Source organism: Sus scrofa, chromosome 1 (assembly GCF_000003025.6).
Source record: "Sus scrofa isolate TJ Tabasco breed Duroc chromosome 1, Sscrofa11.1, whole genome shotgun sequence".
NCBI lineage: Eukaryota > Metazoa > Chordata > Mammalia > Artiodactyla > Suidae > Sus > Sus scrofa.
Window position 1 is genome coordinate 136833620 of NC_010443.5, and position 20275 is coordinate 136853894.

Genomic DNA, 20275 nt, shown 5'->3' on the forward strand with positions numbered 1-20275 from the left:
CCACTATAGAATTTTATATCCTATAAATGGTCAGAATCCCAGGGATTTTAAACTCTTCTAATTGAGTGTAGGGAAGAACATAAATAACTTTTACTAAATAGGGAGAACAGAAGAAGGCACTGAAATAGCACAGTAAGTAACACTCATCATCTCAGGAACCCAGAGCTGCAAACTTAATTTCAAAATTATTAAGCACAACTACCCTTTCTAATGGTATCCATCCATCCTAACCATTACAGAGTCTTCCAATCAGAGGTGTGGGAAGGACTCACTACTTCTCAAGGCCATCAGTTCTTTGGATAGCTTAAAAATGTCCCCCTAGGAGTTCCCGTCGTGGCTCAGCCGTAACAAACCCAACTAGCATCCACGAGGATGCGGGTTTGATCCCTGGCCTTGCTCAGCAGGTTCAGAATCCAGCATTGTCATGAGCTGTGGCGCACATCACAGACATGACTTGGATCCTGCGTGGCTGTGGCACAGGCTGGCAGTTACAGCTCTGATTTGACCCCTAGCCTGGGAACTTCCATATGTCATGGGAGCGGGCTTAAAAAGACAAGTAAAATATAAAAAATAATAAAATGTCCCCCTAAAGCTTCTATCTCTTTACTATCATTTGACATATCTGAACAGACAGAAATCATCTAATTTCTCTCTGACAGCAAGCAGAGCAATTATCCCAGAGAGCTGAATCCTCTCTACCATTCATCCATCTGCTCATTCATTCACCCGTTCAACAACTATTGGCTGAGCAACAACTAGGTGGCAGGTACAGAGCAACAAGGTAGATATACAGATGGAAAAGGTTATTAGATCTCTGCCTTCATGGGTAAAGGGGTGGGGTTTACAAAGAAAGAGAAAATAATGCCAAAAATGGAGGCTGGGACAGAGAGTGACTATTCAAAGTGGCTGCTGTAGTTTGGGTGGCCAGAGGAGGCCCACAGCATGGGAATACCCAGCAGAGGGGCCTTCTTGGCAGAAGGAATAGCTCCTGCATAGGTCCTGAGGCAGAAACAAGCTCATTGGGTTGGAACACAGAGCAGTCCTGCGAGACTGAAGCTGAGCCGGCAGGCAGGGATGGTCTGGTATAAAATGAGACAGGAGAGGGGCCAAGTGGTTAAATCATGGAGAAACTTGCAAGCCGTGGCTACAAGTTTTGAGTTCCAAGAGCAACTGACATGAAAAAAGAAAGTGGCCTGACCCACACAGTGTTCAGAGATTGGATTAAAGGGAGGGCAAGACTGGAAGGAGGAAAACCTGTTAGAATCTGTAGTTCTGGCCCAGGTGAGAGAAGAGGGTAGTTGGGACTAGAAATGAGACGTGGAGACAATTGTACATGGATTCAAGGCATGTTTTAAGGAAGAGTCAAGAGGGTTTGCTCATGGACTAGATGTAGGCTGTTAAGGCACAGAAGGAATCAAAAATAAGCATCATATACCCTGCTTACAAGCTGCCAAGGGATTTCCTTTTTAGGACCTAGTTAATCCTCTCAAGCAACCAGTGTGGAAAGGCAGGGGTTCTCTCCTTCTTATACAAGGACATTGAGACAGGGAAGGATAAAACCAGCCAAGGTGACACAGCTTGTGAAGCAAGGATTTGAATTCAGAACTTGTGACACAGACTTTTCCATGATGGCAGCTTTTCTTTCGAGATTGTGTTTCTTGTCAAGGAAAAAAAAAGGGGAAATTCTATTAACTATGTTGCTTTATAAATAAAGGCTAGAAACAGAGTGAAAACTGAGAAGAAGAAAACAGGACGACATAACTCATCCTTCCCACCTAGCGATGTCACAATAGGAGCTTCAAAGACAAATACAAACTTCTTCCATTAATTAAATGGATGAATCAGGTTTCAGTTTCCGTATCCTTTCTCCCTTCTGTACAACTTGTCTTTGAAGGCATTCCATTTGGGAAATGTGTGACCTTTACCCATGGTGCCTCGCTTAATTGAATGCTTTGCATCAAAATCACCATGCTGATCAACATTTTACACCCACTTGCCTTTCTGAAATACTTACCCCAGTTCCTGTGTCTGTTTGGTTGAAATCATTTTACAAAAATAAATCATATCAAAGTTTTTCTTTTATTATTTCTAAGACTTTGCTTGCAAAACTAAATATTTTTAACACCATGGCAACACGGCCATGACTCTGGCTAATGTATCCAGTGCAGTACCAGGGCTCAGACTTAGCAAACTCCTACGGCAGACAAATGGGCTTTGGAGGGGGAAGGAGCTAATAAATTAGGCACGGTCAATAATCATTCCAGTCGCATCTTCTGGAGCTTCCTAAAGAGTGATAAATTAGCCCAGCTTGTCCTCATGGATCAATTCCCCACCCTCCCTACGAGGACACACCAACACGAACTAGGCAAACTGCACGGCTTTTCAACGAGTTCAAATAATACGCCCCACACCTTCCCAAGTACTTTCTCATACATCTGCTCATCTGACCCTTCTGATTTCCCTCTGAGTTGGGCAGGTTGGGATGATCAGCTCCCCTTTGTCTAGCAGAGGCTTGCAGAGGTTAAGTGATTTGTCAGTTGCACCGTTCGTCACATGGTAAGAGGCAGAACTAAATCTTTAAACTGCATCTCCTCAATCCTGGCCAGTCCTACTTTCAACGCACCAGTCTCTGCCATAAAAATTTAACTAAACGATCACTAACAAGTGCTTTTTGGTTTGCTGATATTTTTGTTTTGCATACTGATCAGTTAACACGCACAGTTAAAAGAATAAACATATACTACGTACTCTATCTCTAGCCCAACAGTTTTACCCAATTCTTCCTTCCTACAGGTGACCACTCACACCAATTTGACCTGGTCATTTAACACTTAATTGCATGTCTCTAACAAGCTTCTATTGGCACTTTTTGATTTTTCCCTTTATGTACTATGGAGCTCTTTCCTATCCTCACACCCACCAGATGTGAGCTTCCTCTCAAAATAGCATAATCATGACTTGGTTAAATTAGTACTCAGTGCTGCCATTATTATGACTTTGCAGAAACAACCTCCAGCCCCAGCTGACATATGTAAATTTTGATTAATTTGCTTGTCCTAAACATTCTCCCCAAAACTCTCTCACAGAATGAGTGATTTTGCCCCCTAATCTGCTATCTTCTATGTACCTATTACTAAGAGAACTCCAAATGTGTTCATAGCTGTGTAAATCCTGTCAAAACATTCAGTTACATCAAATGTATTAATTGTATATTCTTGGAGTTCCCTGGGTTAAGGTCCAGCATTATCACGGCTATGGCGTGAGTTGGATCCCTGGCCCAGGGACTTCCACATGCCATGGACTCAGCCAGAAAAAAAAAACTGTATGTTCCTCAAGAATCTTCTCTATGATTCTTTTGACCTGATCGAATCTGGAATGTTTGCTCTCCGTGCCTGGCTATCATTTTAGGCTGTCTCTCCTGCAGTAGCCCTTAACCTCCCCTCTCTGTTGGATTTTTCATTTTCTGTCACCTTTGCAGTCCTATTTCATGGTAACACACATTTCCAGTAGCATCCTGAGGATGGATGCACAGGAGATTTTTTTTTTTTTAAAAAAACTTCCAGTCTGAAAATATTTTTAGTCTGCCCTCCTATATGAAGGATAATTTAGTGAATAGAAGATTCTGGATTGAGAATAATTTTCCTTTAGTATTTTGATCTATTGCTAGCTTCTCGCATTGCGATTGAAAAGTCTGTAGCCATTCTGCTTCTTGATTCTCTGGGTACTTTGTTCCCACATCCCACCATCTACTCTTCCCCTTCTAAAAGTGGATAAGCTTTCTTTTTTTCTGAGTATCCTGAAATGTTCTACTAATGATATGGATCTGTTTTATTTCATTGTGCTAAAATCTCTTTGGGCCTTTCAAAATTAGGAATTTGTTCTTTTTTATGGCTGAGTAATATTCCATTGTGTACATATACCACATCTTCCTAATCCAGTCATCTGTCAATGGACAGTTGGGTTGTTTCCATGTCTTGGCTATTGTGAATAGCGCTGCAATGAACATGCATGTGCATGTGTCTTTTTTAAGGAAACTTTTGTCTGGATTTATGCCCAAGAATGGAATTGCCGGGTCATATGGTAGTTCTATGTATAGTTTTCTAAGGTATCTCCATACTGTTCTCTATAGTGGTTGTACCAGTTTACATTCCCACCAACAGTGCAAGAGGGTTCCCTTTTCTCCACACCCCCTCCAGCATTTGCTATTTGTGGACTTATTAATGATGGCCATTCTGACTGGTGTGAGGTGGTATCTCATGGTAGTTTTTACTTGGGAACTTGGGGTTAATAGATGCAGACTATTGCCTTTGGAATGGATTAGCAATGAGATCCTGCTGTGTAGCACTGGGAACTATATCTAGTCACTCATGATGGAGCATGATAATGTGAGGAAAAATGAATGTATACATGTGTGTGTAACTGGGTCACCATGCCGTACAGGAGAAAATTGACAGAACATTGTAAACCAGCTATAATGGGAAAAAAAATCATTGTATAAATTTTAAAAAATAAAAATAAAATTAGGAACTTGTGTTCCTCATTTTGAGAAATTTTCTTAAATGGCTTCATTGACTTACTATGGCTGAATATATATATGAATGTTTATATATGTATATGTATGAACTTATGTATATATGTGTAGGAGTATAGTGGTAAAAATTGGTGTGCTTCTCATCTTTCTCCACTCCTGGATTAGCATTCAGCTTTTTTAGTTGGCTAATTCATTTACCACTTGCCCATCTACTTTTTGAGTTTCAGAAATGTTGTAGCTATGGTTTTCCCTCTTATTCTATTATCTTATGTTTTAAAAGAACTCTCTTCTATTGGCTTAGCAATTTTCAAGAGGAACTGAAATCCTACGTGAGTGTTCAAATGGCCATCTTTTCTCAGAAACCGTCCTGAACTTTTCCAGTCTTTTTTCCCTTCTTACTAGAGCCAGACTGCCTATGGATCTGGCTGAAATGAGTAATCAAGAAAATATGCACCCTCATGCTGAAATCTACTTTTCTCTTTTCTTCTTCTCTTAAAGAACACTACCCTTTTATGGAGGGAAGGCCATTTGATGAAGTCATTTATCTTGTAGAGATAGAAGTCATTTATCTTGCAGAATCAGAGCTGGTTCCAAGCACAGAAGCAAAGGTCTGTGCGAACTGACATGTTATGGAAGGTTCCCCTGCCTTCTCATCTACATCAGAACCCTAACTCCATGTAATGTTCACAAACAGAAGTGGCAGTGATGGAACCCAAACCATGGAGGTTACCTTGGGATGGGCCTGCAGGACTCTGCTATTTGTCTGGCTGACTCCATCAGATTAGTTTGCTAATCCTCTGGGTAGTGAAGGAATAAAACAGAGGCTAAGTAATTAACAGTCAGAGAGAAAAAGAGAGACAGAAAGAGTGAGTATGCCAGAGAAACTGAAAGAGATTGAGAAACCAAAAGAGATCAACAGGCAGAACAGAGGAGGATAAAAATCCTAACAGGTAGATGAGTTGAGTGGTTATAAGATAAGAAAAAGCCAAAATTCAATCCAACAATTATTTCCAGTCCTCTAAGAGGAAGAGCTAGAGAACTAAGTGGGGCTTACTCTTCAAACTTTATCATTCCAATCACACTCTTAGTGCTTGAGGGGTGGACATACAGACAGCAAAAGAAAGCATGGTACAGTGGAAAGGGCATAAGCTTTGTAATCAGCTAAACCTGCTTTAAATCTCAGGGTTTTTAAAATTTTACTTTTTTTAATTTTTGTCTTTTAGGGCCGAACCCAAGGCATATGGAGGTTTTCAGGCTAGGGGTCGAATCAGAGCTACAGCTGCCGGCCTACATCACAGCCACAGCAATGCAGGATCCGAGCCGTGTCTGAGACTTACACCACAGCTCATGGCAACACCGGATCCATAACCCATTGAGTGAGGCCAGAGATTGAACCTGCATCCTCATGGATGCTAGTCAGATTCATTTCTGCTGAGCCATGAAGGGAACTCCTAAATCTGTTTTGTCATTAGTTGGCAAAGTTGCTTCAACCTCCTTACTGTTAAAATGCATGTTGGATTTCTATAAGACTAGTTTTAAGAAACAGAAATCATGGAAGCAGATTTGCTGCTATTTAGAAAGTGCTCCTCAAAGGGTATCTGCTGTCATTAGTGATGCTGGAAATGGCCATGCACCACACCCCTGGACATGTTCACTATACCTGTGTCCCACAGTCCATCCTTGCAAGGGACAAGGACTTAATCACTGAGATAATGAGGTTATGATGGCCAGTGCATCATGGTAAAAAAAATTGAGCCAACTTTTAGTTGGTTTTATTACTGCTTTTAAGTTCTCTAGAGATACACCAGATAAAAGATGGGACATCAAGTTAAACATGAATTTGAGATAAATAAGGAATAATTTTTTTAGTATAAGTGTGTCCCATGTAATATTTGAAACATATTAATTTTTTAAAAAGTCTTATTTATCTGAAACTCAGATGGAATGGGGCCTCTTGAATTTTATTTAATAGATCTGGCAATGCTAAGTGTATCCCCATAAATGCACACACTGGGGGCAGAATGTTCCACTGGAGCCCCCAACCCCCACTGTTTGGCAGGTTCCAACTGTTTCTATTGCAAACTCAAAGGCACAGCCAACTGCGGACCTTCTTCAAATTGTCTTTTTTAGCCTCTTGTGATGATATCAACAGGCTATCACTTAAGTTCTGTTTTGGGCTCAACAGCACTGACTAAATCTGCAAAAGGCCACCTCTCATCCAAGTGGTGAACAGATCCTGACTGGGGAGGCACCAACATGGCTGTGAGGGAGACAGGCCAAGAGGATAGTTGTTAGTAAAGACTTGGGCAGTGGAGCCAGAACAGGACCCTTCCCCCCCACCCCAGTGGTAAAACTTGAATATTCCTTTGTGGATCAGCAACACCAGTTACTAGCATTTCTCCTCACTTCTGTCAACTCTTGATTAACCACAGTAATAGGAAGAGGGAAGGATACCACAAATAACACCAATCAAAAATGAAAAAAAAAAAAGTGGTCAAGGGCAGGATGAAGTGCAAGCTCTATCCCTCTGCCCTCCCTCCATCACTGGGGATACCAATTTTCCCACAGGTGACTTCCTTCCTCGACCCCATCAGCGTTCAGCACCCCAAACTGCATCATCGCCTCACTAATATTACCTCACTGATATATTTGCCCAGACACTTAACTTGCTCTTGAGTGAGCTAAACAGCAAGGATGAAGACTGTTTCCACCAAACGGTAGGTAGTCAATTGCTCACCATGTAGTTTCCAATAGGGAAGGTTTTCTAACATGTAAACAGTATAGCAGACTTACGGTGGTTCATGCTAGAAATAATGTATTAACTTTTTAACAACTATCTCTAATCCTTAATCTAGCCACCTATAGTTGAGAGGTGACTGTAACTCATATCTTTGAACCTGGTTTTAATTGTACAATTTCATATGCATATCCAAATTGTTAAACTATTGCCACCAAACCAGTTTCTGCCCAGGGCCATGAGAAACCACCACATAAAAATGTTCTCATTTCCTGTTTTTCTATGTATAGGTGTGTGTGTGGCTCCCTCCTTAATCCCTCCTCTCTTAGCTGATTATATTTATTGGTATTGACTGTGTGCCTCTAAATAACCTAAGTGTTATTTTGGGGAGGTCGGCTTTTAGAAATGAGTGGAGCTAAATGAATGAGTTCCATCTGCCATCTTCATCTGAAAGACATGTTGACTCTAGTTTAGGAACTCCACCAAAAAAACCCCCAAATGCCTCTCTTTCTTGAACCGGTACTTTCATGTATGCATGATTTTACATCTTCCTGCAACTCAGCCTTTGAGGTAGAATATGAAGGTACCACTGTTGTATAAAACAAAGTTTCATTTGGACCCTTCTGGCCTAACCTGGTCACTCCACTGAAATAAGGATGCCGGGATTGAAAATGTCTAAAGAGGTTATGGATGTACTTCAACGTAAAGTTAGAGCTATTAGTTCCATTCAAACTTAGAATGAAGATTCTAACATTTGTTGAATGCCTGGACTATGCGTTTCACACAGCATCTCATTCAGAGAAGGCTTAGAAGAGTTAACATTTCAGGATAAACATTTGAAGGATAAACATTTACAGAGTGATAACAGATATCAAAAAAGTCAACAGAGACTCCTTGCCTTTCCAAAACTGTATGAGTGTTTTCCCAAATATTTCTAAATGGCATATAAGAAAGGACATGTTCAAATATATAGTCTTAAATATTTAGAGAAAAGAACATCATCAGAATTCTCTTGAAAAGTACACGAACACACACAGACACACATTCTCTCTCTTTTATATCTCTGCCAACATTCTCAAACAAGTTTGGTTACCTTACACTGAGGGTTAATTACTGATGACATTTTCCCAATTTGTATGTGTAATATCAGGGCTAATGATGCATCATTTTCAAGGCAAGATTTACTATGTAGCATATTGATTAAATAGGCCACCCTTAATGATAGAGGATAGTAAGTTACTCTTGTTAGCTAATACGGGCAATTTATTTTTACCCTTAAACTTTTCACAATAGGTTGGCTTCTCAACACCTATTTGAAGAACTCCCGTCTCATTTCAACAACAACAACAAAAATTTGGCTTTCCTCCTCTGAAAGCCAGAAAGAATTTTTCTTAATAAAATATGATCACAGGATCATGTACAAATGTGTATTGGGGAGGGGGAGGCAGGGATACTGGAGTAATTTTGAACAACACTAAAGTTATTCATTTTGGCTTTCAAGCATCAAGACATCAGAGAATTTGACCTAGTGTACCAGCTTTGCTTATATGGATAACAAGCCCAGTAAGGACAATGTAGCCAGGAAGTTTGAAAAGCACTCTTACAGGGCAAAGGCCATACCCTGTTCATCACAGTTATTCCTATTAAGGTCACCCAGTCATGACCATTTAACCAACAATGGTGTTCTTTATATTGAAAATTGATAGTAATATCAACATCCCTTTTTCTTAAACTGTATTGTACAGAGTACATATTCTGCAACATACATTAAGTATATCCAGTGAAAAAAACTCCAATGTTTCATGTTTTAAGTTGAGAAATTCTGCTTTAAAAGGGTTAAATTGTTTTGTTTTGTTTTACTGTGGGACATCCTAGAGCCTTTAATAAGCTCATGTACACTGGGTCCCTGTGATTTGTTTTTAGTATAGAGCTTTTCTAGGCTTATTAGATTACAGGTCTTTTTTTAGAGAGCGTCAATTCACAGTTCACGCAATACTGGTGAGTGCCACTACTTGGGGAATCCTACATCTATGGCCTCAGCGCGCGCGCGCACGCGTGTGTGTGTGTGTGTGTGTATACATGTGTGCGTGAATGGTATTAAATGGCATAATCAGAAAGAAGGCATTGCATGGTGTGTTTGTTTCTTCTTACTATTATAACAAATTACCACAAACTTAAGTGGCTCAAAAGAATGCAATTATATTGCCTCATAGTTCTGTATGTTTGAAGTCTGACATGAGCCTCTCTGAGCTGAAATCAAGGTGTTGACAAGGGCTACATTCCCTTCCAGAGGATCTAGGGAGAATCCTTGCCTTTCCCAGTTTTAGAGGCTTCCCACATTCCTAGGTTAATTGCCCACTTCCAACATCTTCAAAGCCAGCAACACTGCATCTCTCTGATCACTCTACTGTACTATCTCCCTCTGACAACAGAGAAAGAAAGTTGTCAGCTTCCAAAGAGTCATTTTAAAGATCAGTGTGATTAGATTAGGCCCACTTGGACAGTCGAGCATAATCTCTGCACTGCATCTCCAAGTCGGCAAAGTCCCTTTTTGCCATGTAAGGTAACACTTTCACAGATTGCAGGGGTCAGAGTTGGCTGTCTTTCAGAGCCATTATTCTGCCTCCTGCACATGGATTGGTAAGAAAACCTTCCAAGTTCTGGCTAGCAAACCAGGTCGAGGAACAAGGGAGAGAGCAGATATTCCTGTTGTTTGCTCCCAGGTAACGTGTGTGTGTGTGTGTGTGTGTGTGTGTGTGTGTGTGTATGTATATATATGTGTGTGTATGTATATATATGTGTGTGTATGTATGTATATATATATGTATGTATGTATATGTATATATGTGTGTGTGTGTATATATATATATTTTTTTTTTCAAAGTACCAGGGAAGTGGAGTTCCTGCAGTGGCACAACAGGATCAGCAGCATCTCTGGAGCACTAGGGCATAGGTTCAATCCCTGGCCTGGCACAGTGGGTTAAGAATCTGGCATTGCCATAGCTGCATAGCTGCAGCATAGGTCACCACTGCAGCCTGAATCTGATCCCTGGCCCTGGAACTCCATGTGCTGCTGCAGGGCAGCCAAAAAAGAAAAAGAAAAAAAAAAAGTACCAGGGAAATGAAAATTAGTGTCTCATTAAGGGATGTAGAGTGGTAGACAAGATATGGATCATATATCCTAGCACTGAGAGCTTGGTTTAGAGAGTGCTCCGGGACTTAGATTCTCCACAAACATAGCCAGTTGGGCCCTCAAAAAGGTGGGCCTGATTCTACAAGGTGTCTGTATTCCAGTAAAAGTTCTGTGTCCCTAGTCCCCCTAAGTGACTGTGCATCCATCACCTCCTAGGATGCAGGTGTTATAATTGTCCTATTTTACAGGTGAAGTTATATTTTTATGATTACATTACTTGACAAGAGCTTGCTTTCACCAAGCTGGCAGAAAGTACAAATCAGATTCAAGACACTGAGATGTTTTGTTTTGTTTTTTATGGCTGAGCCCGCAGCATATGCAAATTCTCAGGCCAGGGATTGAATCTGAGCCACAATCCCTGTAGTCAGATTCTCAGCCCACTGCACCATGGCAGGAGCTCCTGAAATCTGAGCTCTTAATCCTGTGCAGTACCGTTTGCTTCTATACCCATCTCTCCCATGTCCTCCCCTTGTAACCCCCAGGCAAACTAAGGTCCTTCCTATGTCTCCCTCTGATCTGAGTGTCTATATATATGGTCCTAGGAATGTGTGTATGTGTGCGCCCTTGCACTCATGGGCACACATCCAGGAACTCTTTCTGTCATTCGTATCTTTGTGCGGCTTTATGCCTTGGATACCTATCTTTCTGCTGTGCTCTCTGGTCAGATAAGCGGACTTCTGGACCCAAGGCACACCAAGTCTCAAGTACTGGCCTGAGAGTCAGTTTCAAAGGGTGGCTAGGTCATCATCTGTGAAGTAACTTGGCAAGTCACCTGAGCACCTGAACTTTGGTTTCCTCCTCTTAGGAAAGATGCGTAACTATATCTGCTTCATGGGGTCGTTGTAATAAGGCACTAGGAATTCCACTGTGGCTCGTCGGTAACAAACCTGACTAGTATCCATGAGCACTCGGGTTCGATCCCTGGCCTCGCTCAGTGGGTTAAGGATCTGGCGTTGCCTTGAGCTGTGGTATAGGTCGAAGACAAGGCTCGGATCCTGAGTTGCTGTGGCTGTGGTGTAGGCTGGTAGCTGCAGCTCCGATTCAACCCCTAGCCTGGGAACTTTCATATGCTGTGGGTGCAGCCCTAAAAAGACCCAAAAAGGGGGAGGGGCATTAAAGAGATGATATATGTAAAGCACCGGATCATAATCATGAAATAAACCGTAGAAGAAGCTCTTGTCCTCCATCACTTGCTATGCTTCCCCACATAAGGAGGCGGTTGGATGTTCTCATCTCTAGGAAAGATGCTTTTGACCACCTCTCCTTCTATCAGTGACATCCATACAGCCAACAGCCATAGTTTAACTCACACCCTGGTGTTTAGGTGCTGCTCTTCCTACTCAACACAATGTTCTTTTAACAGGCTGGACCTGCCTGGAGAACGAGGGCCTGAGCCTTCTCGAAATTTGCTAATCACATCTGGTTTAGCTTTAGACATTTTCTGGGGTTTTGCCAGCAGCCACGACATTTTAATGGCTACAATAAACCTCAAAGCCTCATCAGATCTTTGCTGTATGTGTGAAAATTATGTCCTCTTCAATTAAACATTCAACCTAGGCTCCCACCAAGGCCTTATGGAAAAGGGGCTGAAGCCTGAATGGGCGTGTGAGATGAAACGGGCCGCCACGGCTCTGGCCATCTTGCCAGATGGGATTCAGAAGAAAAAGAAATTCATTAGAGAACCCACGGTCTGTATTTTCTTTAAATATTTACTAGGTACCTTTCATGTATGAAAAACACTGGCATCTCTAAAGATTAGCAGGGCATTTTTGTTTAAATATTCAGCATGGGGAGGGGGCGGCCCCAGTTTCCTCGTTTGCCTTTGCGGTCCACATGTCTCCTGGTGACATCCAAAGCAAAAAAGAAAAAGAACCAAGGTAATGTTCAGTTTTCCTTCAGAAGGTAGCTCCTCCAGCTTCAGAAGTTCTTATCTTTCCTTACAGCTACCTAAGGAAACTGTGACTGTGGAGAGGTCTGGGATGACCCTATGGGTCTCCCTAGGGAAATACAGTCTACCCCAGGGCACAGCTCTGGAGGAACTCCTGTCTCTCCACTGCCCTAATTCACACTTCTTTTTTTTTTTTTTGTCTTTTTAGAGCCGCACCTACGGCATATGTAAGTTCCCAGGCTAGGGGGTCAAATTGGAGCTGTAGCCACCAGCCTACACTGCAGCCACAGCAATACCAGATCCAAGCCACATCTGTGATCTACGCTGCAGCTCACAGCAACGCCAGATCCTTACCCCACGGAGTGAAGCCAGGGATCGAACCCACATCTTCATGGATACTAGTCAGATTTGTTACTGCTGAGCCATGATGGGAACACCCTAATTCACTCTTCTTAAGTCCTTATTCTTTACCATCGTCCACACAAGGCATCAAAGGGATGAAGCTGAGCTGGGATGCCTGAAAAAGGCAGCCTATGGCAGGAAGGCAGGCAAAGAGGAAAGATCCAACATAGATCAGGTTTCTGCCCCCAAGATTATAGGCAAGGGAAGGCCACAGGGTTCCCAAGGGCTGGGGGATGAGAGGGGATGGGCACTCAGGGATGGTCACGGCCCCAAGAAGCACAGGTCTTCTGTGCTACTGCAAAAGCCACCCTAATGACTGGACCTAATTCTGCCACTGGAGAGGGACAGACAAAACTGCCACGTGATGGCTTACTCCACTCTCTTTCCATAAGCATCAAGCCCCTCATCTTAGTCAAGGATAAAACTGTCGGTTTTCCAGGAGAGGGAAAAGAATGATCACAAGTTCACGTATCACATTCCAGAACCAAGTATCCATTTGGTTGAATTGACGCTCCTCGCCCACGTCAACGGGAGGAGAAAAAAAAAAAAAAAAGAAAAGAAATCCACATGTTCCTTTAAAAATAATTTACAAGGTAAAAATATTCACTTGTAACCACTATCCTTATTTAAGCAAGTTTTACGCCCAAAGTAAAAATAAATGGCTCTCCCTGCACCAGGAGTAGATCTTTCCCATTTTACTTCCATTTCCAAGCTGTCCTCTGTCTAAGACTTAGATTTCTGAGCACTCTTTCACAATAAACATTTTGAAAATGTTTATTTTATGTCTTCGTGTAAAAATATTCCTGGTGCAAGCTCTTCATTTCCTCAAGCTCTGCTTTTGGCGCGCTGGGCTCCATTTCCACATTAACACGCTCCCTAAATCCTCTGTAGAGCTCTTCAATTGGAGTTATACAAGCTCCAAGGCAAGTATTTATATTCTTGGACAAGGAGATGTCTCCACAGTGAAAACACAAGACTCGAGAAATGCCAAAGGAAAATTCCTGCCCAAGAGAGACATATTTTCACCTTTTAAAAAAGCCAAAGAGGGCTTTCAGCATTTTGCTTTGGATAATTAAAAATGTAAATGCAACTAAAATAGAATGGGTCTTGCTATCATTATTAGACTCATATATATAAACCAAACATATAGGGATGTATGTGTATGCCAGAGCGAGAGTAAGAGTGTGTGTGTGAGAGAGAGAGAGAGAGAAAGGCAGCAGAGTAAACTAACTTAGAAAATGCAATGCATGAGATTTTCTAATCAGACCTGACCTGCCTCTCACTGGCTATGTGAAAAAGCTTTTCTAAGCCTCACTTTTCTCATCTATAAAATGGGGTTAGTGTAGTTCCTGCTTATTTGGATTGTTAGAAGAATCCTATAGCACAACAGTAAGAATTCAAAAGATTGCTGTTATTAAGATTTTATCTACTATACATTGGAAAATGTAGGTACAACAGGATGCAGATAAATAAGCACTAATTAACACTAGTAAAATAGAGAGATGTGTATGTAAATACAGTGCCTCCAAATAGGACATAGAGATGGAAAGTTTCATGAGGACGGGAGTATATTGTAGCAACTCTCACCAACTCCATTCCATGAGCCAGAGAGAAACAATCCCCCTTAAATCAGTTAAAAATCTTATCTATTATCATCATAATAAAACAGTTCCTGTTACCTTCTAGTTGTCTCTTCAGTTTTCGCAAATCTTTTACAAGGTCTTCAAATTTGACTTGGGAGGCCAGAAAGAAATCTTGTGGTTCAGGCAGGGGGAAAACGCTCTTTTCTGTTCCTGCTTCCTAGAATGTACGGTAAACAAAAGCACATTATACTTCCCAGTTGCCACTTTCAGTTCAAATTCCAAACCATCTTTTATTGGATGGTCAGATGAGAATCATACAATGTTCCTTTGCTATTCCTCACTTGGGACAGATTACTTTGAAGAGCTTTTGTGTCTTTCTCAGTGATGTTTTGGTCTTCTTGGCCCTGAAGTTGGCCATGGCTATGGCATAGGCTGGGTTTTCTTTTGCCTTTTGAATCAGAGAGAAAATGGTCAGGTATGTCCTCATCTCAGCCACTCTCTTCCCGTGGAGAAAGGAACGGGAAGAACATATGAAACTACTTGAATTGAAAGTCCCCACTGAGTTTCACATGGTAGCAATTAGATAACTCATCTTTGGGGTGTGCCAATGGGTGTGAATTAGAAGGTGCTGGATTAGCAGCACCACAGCAGAAGAAACAATCATTATCCAGTATGCTTTCACCTACCTTTCTCTGCAGCTTAAAGTGTGTGCGTACGTGAGTGTGTGATGCAATTCTTTGCACATCTGCAAAGATTTTCCTACTGCTGTTTGGCTTATCTTAGCATGTATTTGCAAGGCCATGGCTGGATAGGGTTTTGACTACCTCTAAAACCATACCCAGTAGAGGATCTAAGTGGAGAAACATCTCGAGGGCCACAACCTGGGTGCACCCTGAGAGATCAGCCTCCCCTCGAATATCTTTTCCCGTCCAGCTTGCTCTCTACTTGAGTTGTTTAAATGTACGCTTTGTATCTTGCATATCTCAGACAGTCTTTCGTTTTTCTTCCCTCCACACAGCCTCCTCTGCCAGCTTTCCTTCACATTCCATCTCCCCTACTGCCATTAGGACTAATTCCAAACTCTAAAACTGCTTTACAAGGCATTTTATGATCTGGCCTCTGTCTCCATCTCCAGCCTGATTTCTCCCTTCTCCTATCTCTAACTTCTTCTCCTCAACTTTCATGAAATAATAGAATAGGCCACAATCTATTGCCTCTAGGCTTTGTCTATAAAACTGTCCCTTTCCAACCTTTCTCCAGCCCCTCCCCACACCCCCTTGTTCATATTGCTCCTTCAAGTCTCAAAACAGTATTACTTCCTTAAAGATCTCCCCTAAGCTCTGGTGCTTGAATGTTTCCCAGAGCCCAGCTACTTACCCTTATCACAGCACGTAACATAAAGTCACCTTGTTAGCTTGTGTGTCTTCCCCACTAGACTATAAACACTAGGAAGGTAGGCACTGTATCTTGTTCTTGGTCAAGTACGCCCTATCTAGCTACCAACATACTTTGTTTGCTGCCATTACAGAAGGCTTATACAATGCTGTTCTGGGAATTTTGTACCTTTGGCAGGAAATATCTAATTCTTGGTCTCTTCAAGAATTCCCCAGGCCCTCCCCTCTTCGTTTAAGACCTTTAGCCTCACTTGGGATGCTAGGAGAGGGTGGTTTTCCTCATTTGAATGGAAAAATATTTTATGTGATGAGTGTACTATTTATTTTCCTCTACTTATTATGGAACACAAGCCACAGCATATCAGCCCAAACACAAAACCTGACACTCTGGACAGCTCTGGCTCTCTCCTGATAAGGAAGTGGCTTGCCCTAGCAAGCTTGCTCCTCCCCCTTTTGATAAAGAAATGGCTTGCCCAAGCAGGTATGAGGAAAATTTCAGACCCCGGCCAATCAGCAGAGGCCCTACCATCCTTTCCCTTACCCCCCGGCTATAAAAACCAGCATCAAACCTCCACTGGAGGTTGCCTTTCCCTGATTATCAGAAAGTCAGCCTACTGTGCTAGCAGCATTTCTTGTCTCAATAAGCTCATCTTTCTCTTTACCTCGCTCTGAGCCTAGAAATTATTTTCCAACCCACACAGGGACCACGACATGTACTTTACTACTTTATAAACAATGGAAGTGGTACCCTAGTCTGAGGTATCAAGATGAAACAGCATCTAAGATGCTTGCCACAAAACTCCATGGTAACCCTATACACTGGAAGAATTCATGCAAGTATCTTTCTGTTTTTCAAAACTTTTTTTTTTTTTTTTTTTTTTTTTTTTGGTAAGCTAGAAAAAGAGAAAATGCTGTTGAGGAAATCAGCTTGGTAGTAGCTCTTAAGGAAGTTGCTCAACTAGAGTTCAAAAGACATGGCCCTACATGGGTTTCTTTAAACTTCACATAGACTGAGACTTACACCAAAAATCAGGCATCAGTGAAAGGAAGCTTGCAGCAGGAGACACCTTTCTTCTGCTAATTGTCATCACCACTAACCACAAAAATCATTATTTACGCTCCTAAGAGGGACAGGATTGCTTAATAAATACCGTAATTCTGTACTCTGGTTGAGCAAAGTGCATTTTGCACAGTGAAAACTGGGAGAGCACCACACAAATGTTGACTTATTTTTCTTCAACTGGACAATCTCATGCTAGAAACTAATCTGTCAGCTTTCCTGCTGTGAGGTCCATCCCACCTCTCCTCAATGAGAGTCAAATTCCATAAGCAATTTCATCCTTTCTACACAGTGCATCTCACTTGGATGAGGCAGATGCCACAAGGTAAATCTGCTCATGCCAACCTTAAATTAGAACTGCCACTTCAGGTTTCTTCAGGATAATTCTTCTGCCCCACTGGTGGGGCACACTCAGAACTCTGGGTATGCACACACTGCCCGAAGTTCAACACACCTGCTCCATTTTACCAGAAGATACCTCTCACCTAGTTCTTTACAGATGCTACTTATTATCCACCTGTGAATATTTACAGTGCACACAACTCAGCAGGTGTTTACCAAGCACGTACATCATGGACACTAAAAATGAAACTACAAAAAGTTCTGGACCTCAATGAACATTGCCGGGACACTAGGGAATTGTTCAATGTTATCTACATACAAGGAAATGGTAAGCCAGCTGGTAGTTACATGACAACAATTAGATAAACCCACATGGAAGGTAGGAAAGCTAACTACAGACTTCTTCAGTGCTTAGCCCATCTTCTGCATGAAACTGTAGGCCTTCTGCAAACAAGACCCTGGAATCTTTACTTTTCTTCCCTCAGGGCACGGAGGAAAAACTCCCGCTTCTGTGGAGAGTTAAGCAGGACTCCTGACAACATTTCCCTGAGACTTTTTCCATTTATGGATGGCTGGGTTTCTCAACAACTTACAACACTACCTCTTTCTTCTCAAAGTGAGGACTCCTTGTTCTCCATTTAATGAGAAGGAATAAAGCACAGAAAATTGTGCTTAGGTGGATTCTCACAGAAATTTTTCTTTCTAATTGCCAATGGAATCTAAGCAGAGAGGATGAATTTCAAATTCCACATCTTCAACTTGTTCACAGATGAACATGGCTGATAAAGTATTGGGTATTACTGCATCTTAATTTTCTAAATTTTGGTCTGCATCCCAGAATCTTGTTTCTAATACAACCAATTACTCTGAATGGAGATGGATTTCACAAAGAACCTCCCAATCTGGTCAGAAGGCACTGGGTTAACTTGGGGTCTCTCTGAAGCTGTGTTACAGAGTGGATTAAGAGTCAGGAGATTTGTGCCACTGAATAATGCTTCTCTTTACAAGAGTCAACTAAATTCTCTTGGCTTCAGTGTTTCCATCTGTAAACCAAGGAGGCTGGATAGCTCTCATATTCTATGTTGGACTTGAAATTTATCCATCTATCCATCATCCAATTTCTACATGCCAACAATGTGCAAGAGTTGAAACCCCATTAGTGTAGTTTTCCACATAATGCCATTTCTTACCTGATCATAGTAACGCAGGTAGTATTTCACGACATAGTCCACCAGATTAATCCCATTATCCTAGGTTTCAAAGAGAAGCTTAAATGAAAATCATTCATATGAGCCTCTGCTATATTATACAAAGAGCTGAAATCTCACTTTGTAATTCTAATGCTTTTAATTTGTGATCCCTGGTCCTAATTCTGTTTGAGACTGGCAAAATTTGTTCTTTCCCCCTTGTCCCACCCTTTTAATTTTTTGGACATCTATGCAAAGAAATGACCTTTCACTATTCTTTGTAGAGGGGAATAAAAGAAACAGATAATCCCTAAGACCTCTGAGGTAGTGGCTAAGAACCAAAACCAAGCACAACACTGTCCCAATATTTTCTGGCATAAAGCCAAGAAGGGAGGGGAGTGCTAAAGGGAACCAGAGACTAGAACAGAAAACCGTCCCTCCCTTCCCACCTTTCAAAAAAAATGTGTGTTCTTAATGGCGTGAAAAACAATCAGGATGGCTTAAAAGGAACACCCGGCCACTTTATGACCCTGGGAAGCCAGGGGAGAGCAGGCCCTCCCACAAGGCAGCCTTTGTGTCTTGTTCACGTGGGTCTAATTCTAATTTGCCCCTGTGTTTCCCCTCCCTCTGCTCCCCCTGGCTCCCCATGGGATGCCCAGATATGGGCTGGTTGATTCTAAAGAGGTGGCTCTGCAGGGGTGTGGAGCCAAGTGATAATCAGGCTGGGAGGGTTTGACAGTAGACCCCCCAGCCCAATTGTTGTGGGCTGAAGAATAATGCAAAAGCTCAGCTCTACTGGGGATTCTATGCTGCCTGCTACTCAGGAGTGAGTAAATTACAAGCAGTTAAGACCAAATTCAGACAGACTCGAGCCTTGTGCTGTAGCTAATACTGCAGGCTATCTGTTTATTCTCTCATGGTGGGCCAACTTCTAATTGTGTGTTTTCGAGCAGACAAATATTGGGGACTTGGGCATCAAAAGAAGATCAAACATGAAAAACTTATTTTTATTCAAAAGAAATCGAAGGAAAAAATGAACTGTTAGGGGGAGAATAGATGTGAATAGAACAACCAGGAACATTTTTTTTTTTTTTTTAATGGAAGGTTCACAAGGAAAATAGGCAGACCATAGACATTCATTACAAAAAATAAATAAATACCCGACTTTTGACGTCCTTGAGTTTGGGCAGAATTTCTAAGCTATATCCATCTGCTTGTCCTCGAGTCCTATTTCCTCCATTCATATAATTTCCAAAAGCAAGAATGAGAGCTAAAATATCCTTCACACTCTTCATGTGCAGCAAGCCCTGGGAAGGCAAACCCCCATTATTACAAAAGCTGAACTCCAAGCGTACCTACGTTCATTCAACAGCAAATACTCACTGAGTACCCCAGAGGCTGTGTGCTGGCCATTACCAACTGGATTTACATCGGGTGAAATGGAATATATACTTCTTGAAGCCGTAAGTGTCTTTAAAAAAATACGTTAACAGCCATCATTTTCTATCCTTTCAATGAATGACAAACTGTGCATGTTTTAATACTGAATATTACGTATTGGTATTTATATTTCCTTTCAGCCAGTTTTGTTTCTTAAGTACTTATTTTAAAGGATTTAGAAATTGAAAATCGAGAGTTGTTACAGTTAGCCTTTGTATTTGATGGCTTTTAAGTGGAAAGGGGTTTAAGATCATTTGAAGATCTGGTTTTGGACTGTGTATCTATGTAAACAGCATGATTAAATGTTGGGTAGATGTAATAGCTAGCCTATTCTTCCTTATCCCTGGAAATAACCCTCAGAGGTGAACTACAATAATGTACTTCAAGGCCATAGGCTGTGTTTATGAAGTGTTTGCTGATTTGTCTATTAACTTTTACAATTTCGAGCTGCCTGGGGTTTTCTTCAGCTCTCCATCTCCTTGGTTTTTCATCTCTCTGTGTTCCATGTGCAAATTTTC

General features: G+C 41.6%; 1 protein-coding gene across 1 annotated transcript in view; it reads right to left on the reverse strand.

Moving 5' to 3' along the window:
* FMN1 (formin 1) overlaps window positions 1–20275 on the reverse strand; it is a 467180-nt gene that overhangs the window by 137267 nt on the left and 309638 nt on the right. The window contains 3 exon segments of the mRNA XM_021098316.1: window positions 14431–14551; window positions 18321–18380; window positions 19478–19624. Of these exon segments, the coding sequence (XP_020953975.1) occupies window positions 14431–14551; window positions 18321–18380; window positions 19478–19624 (328 nt within the window).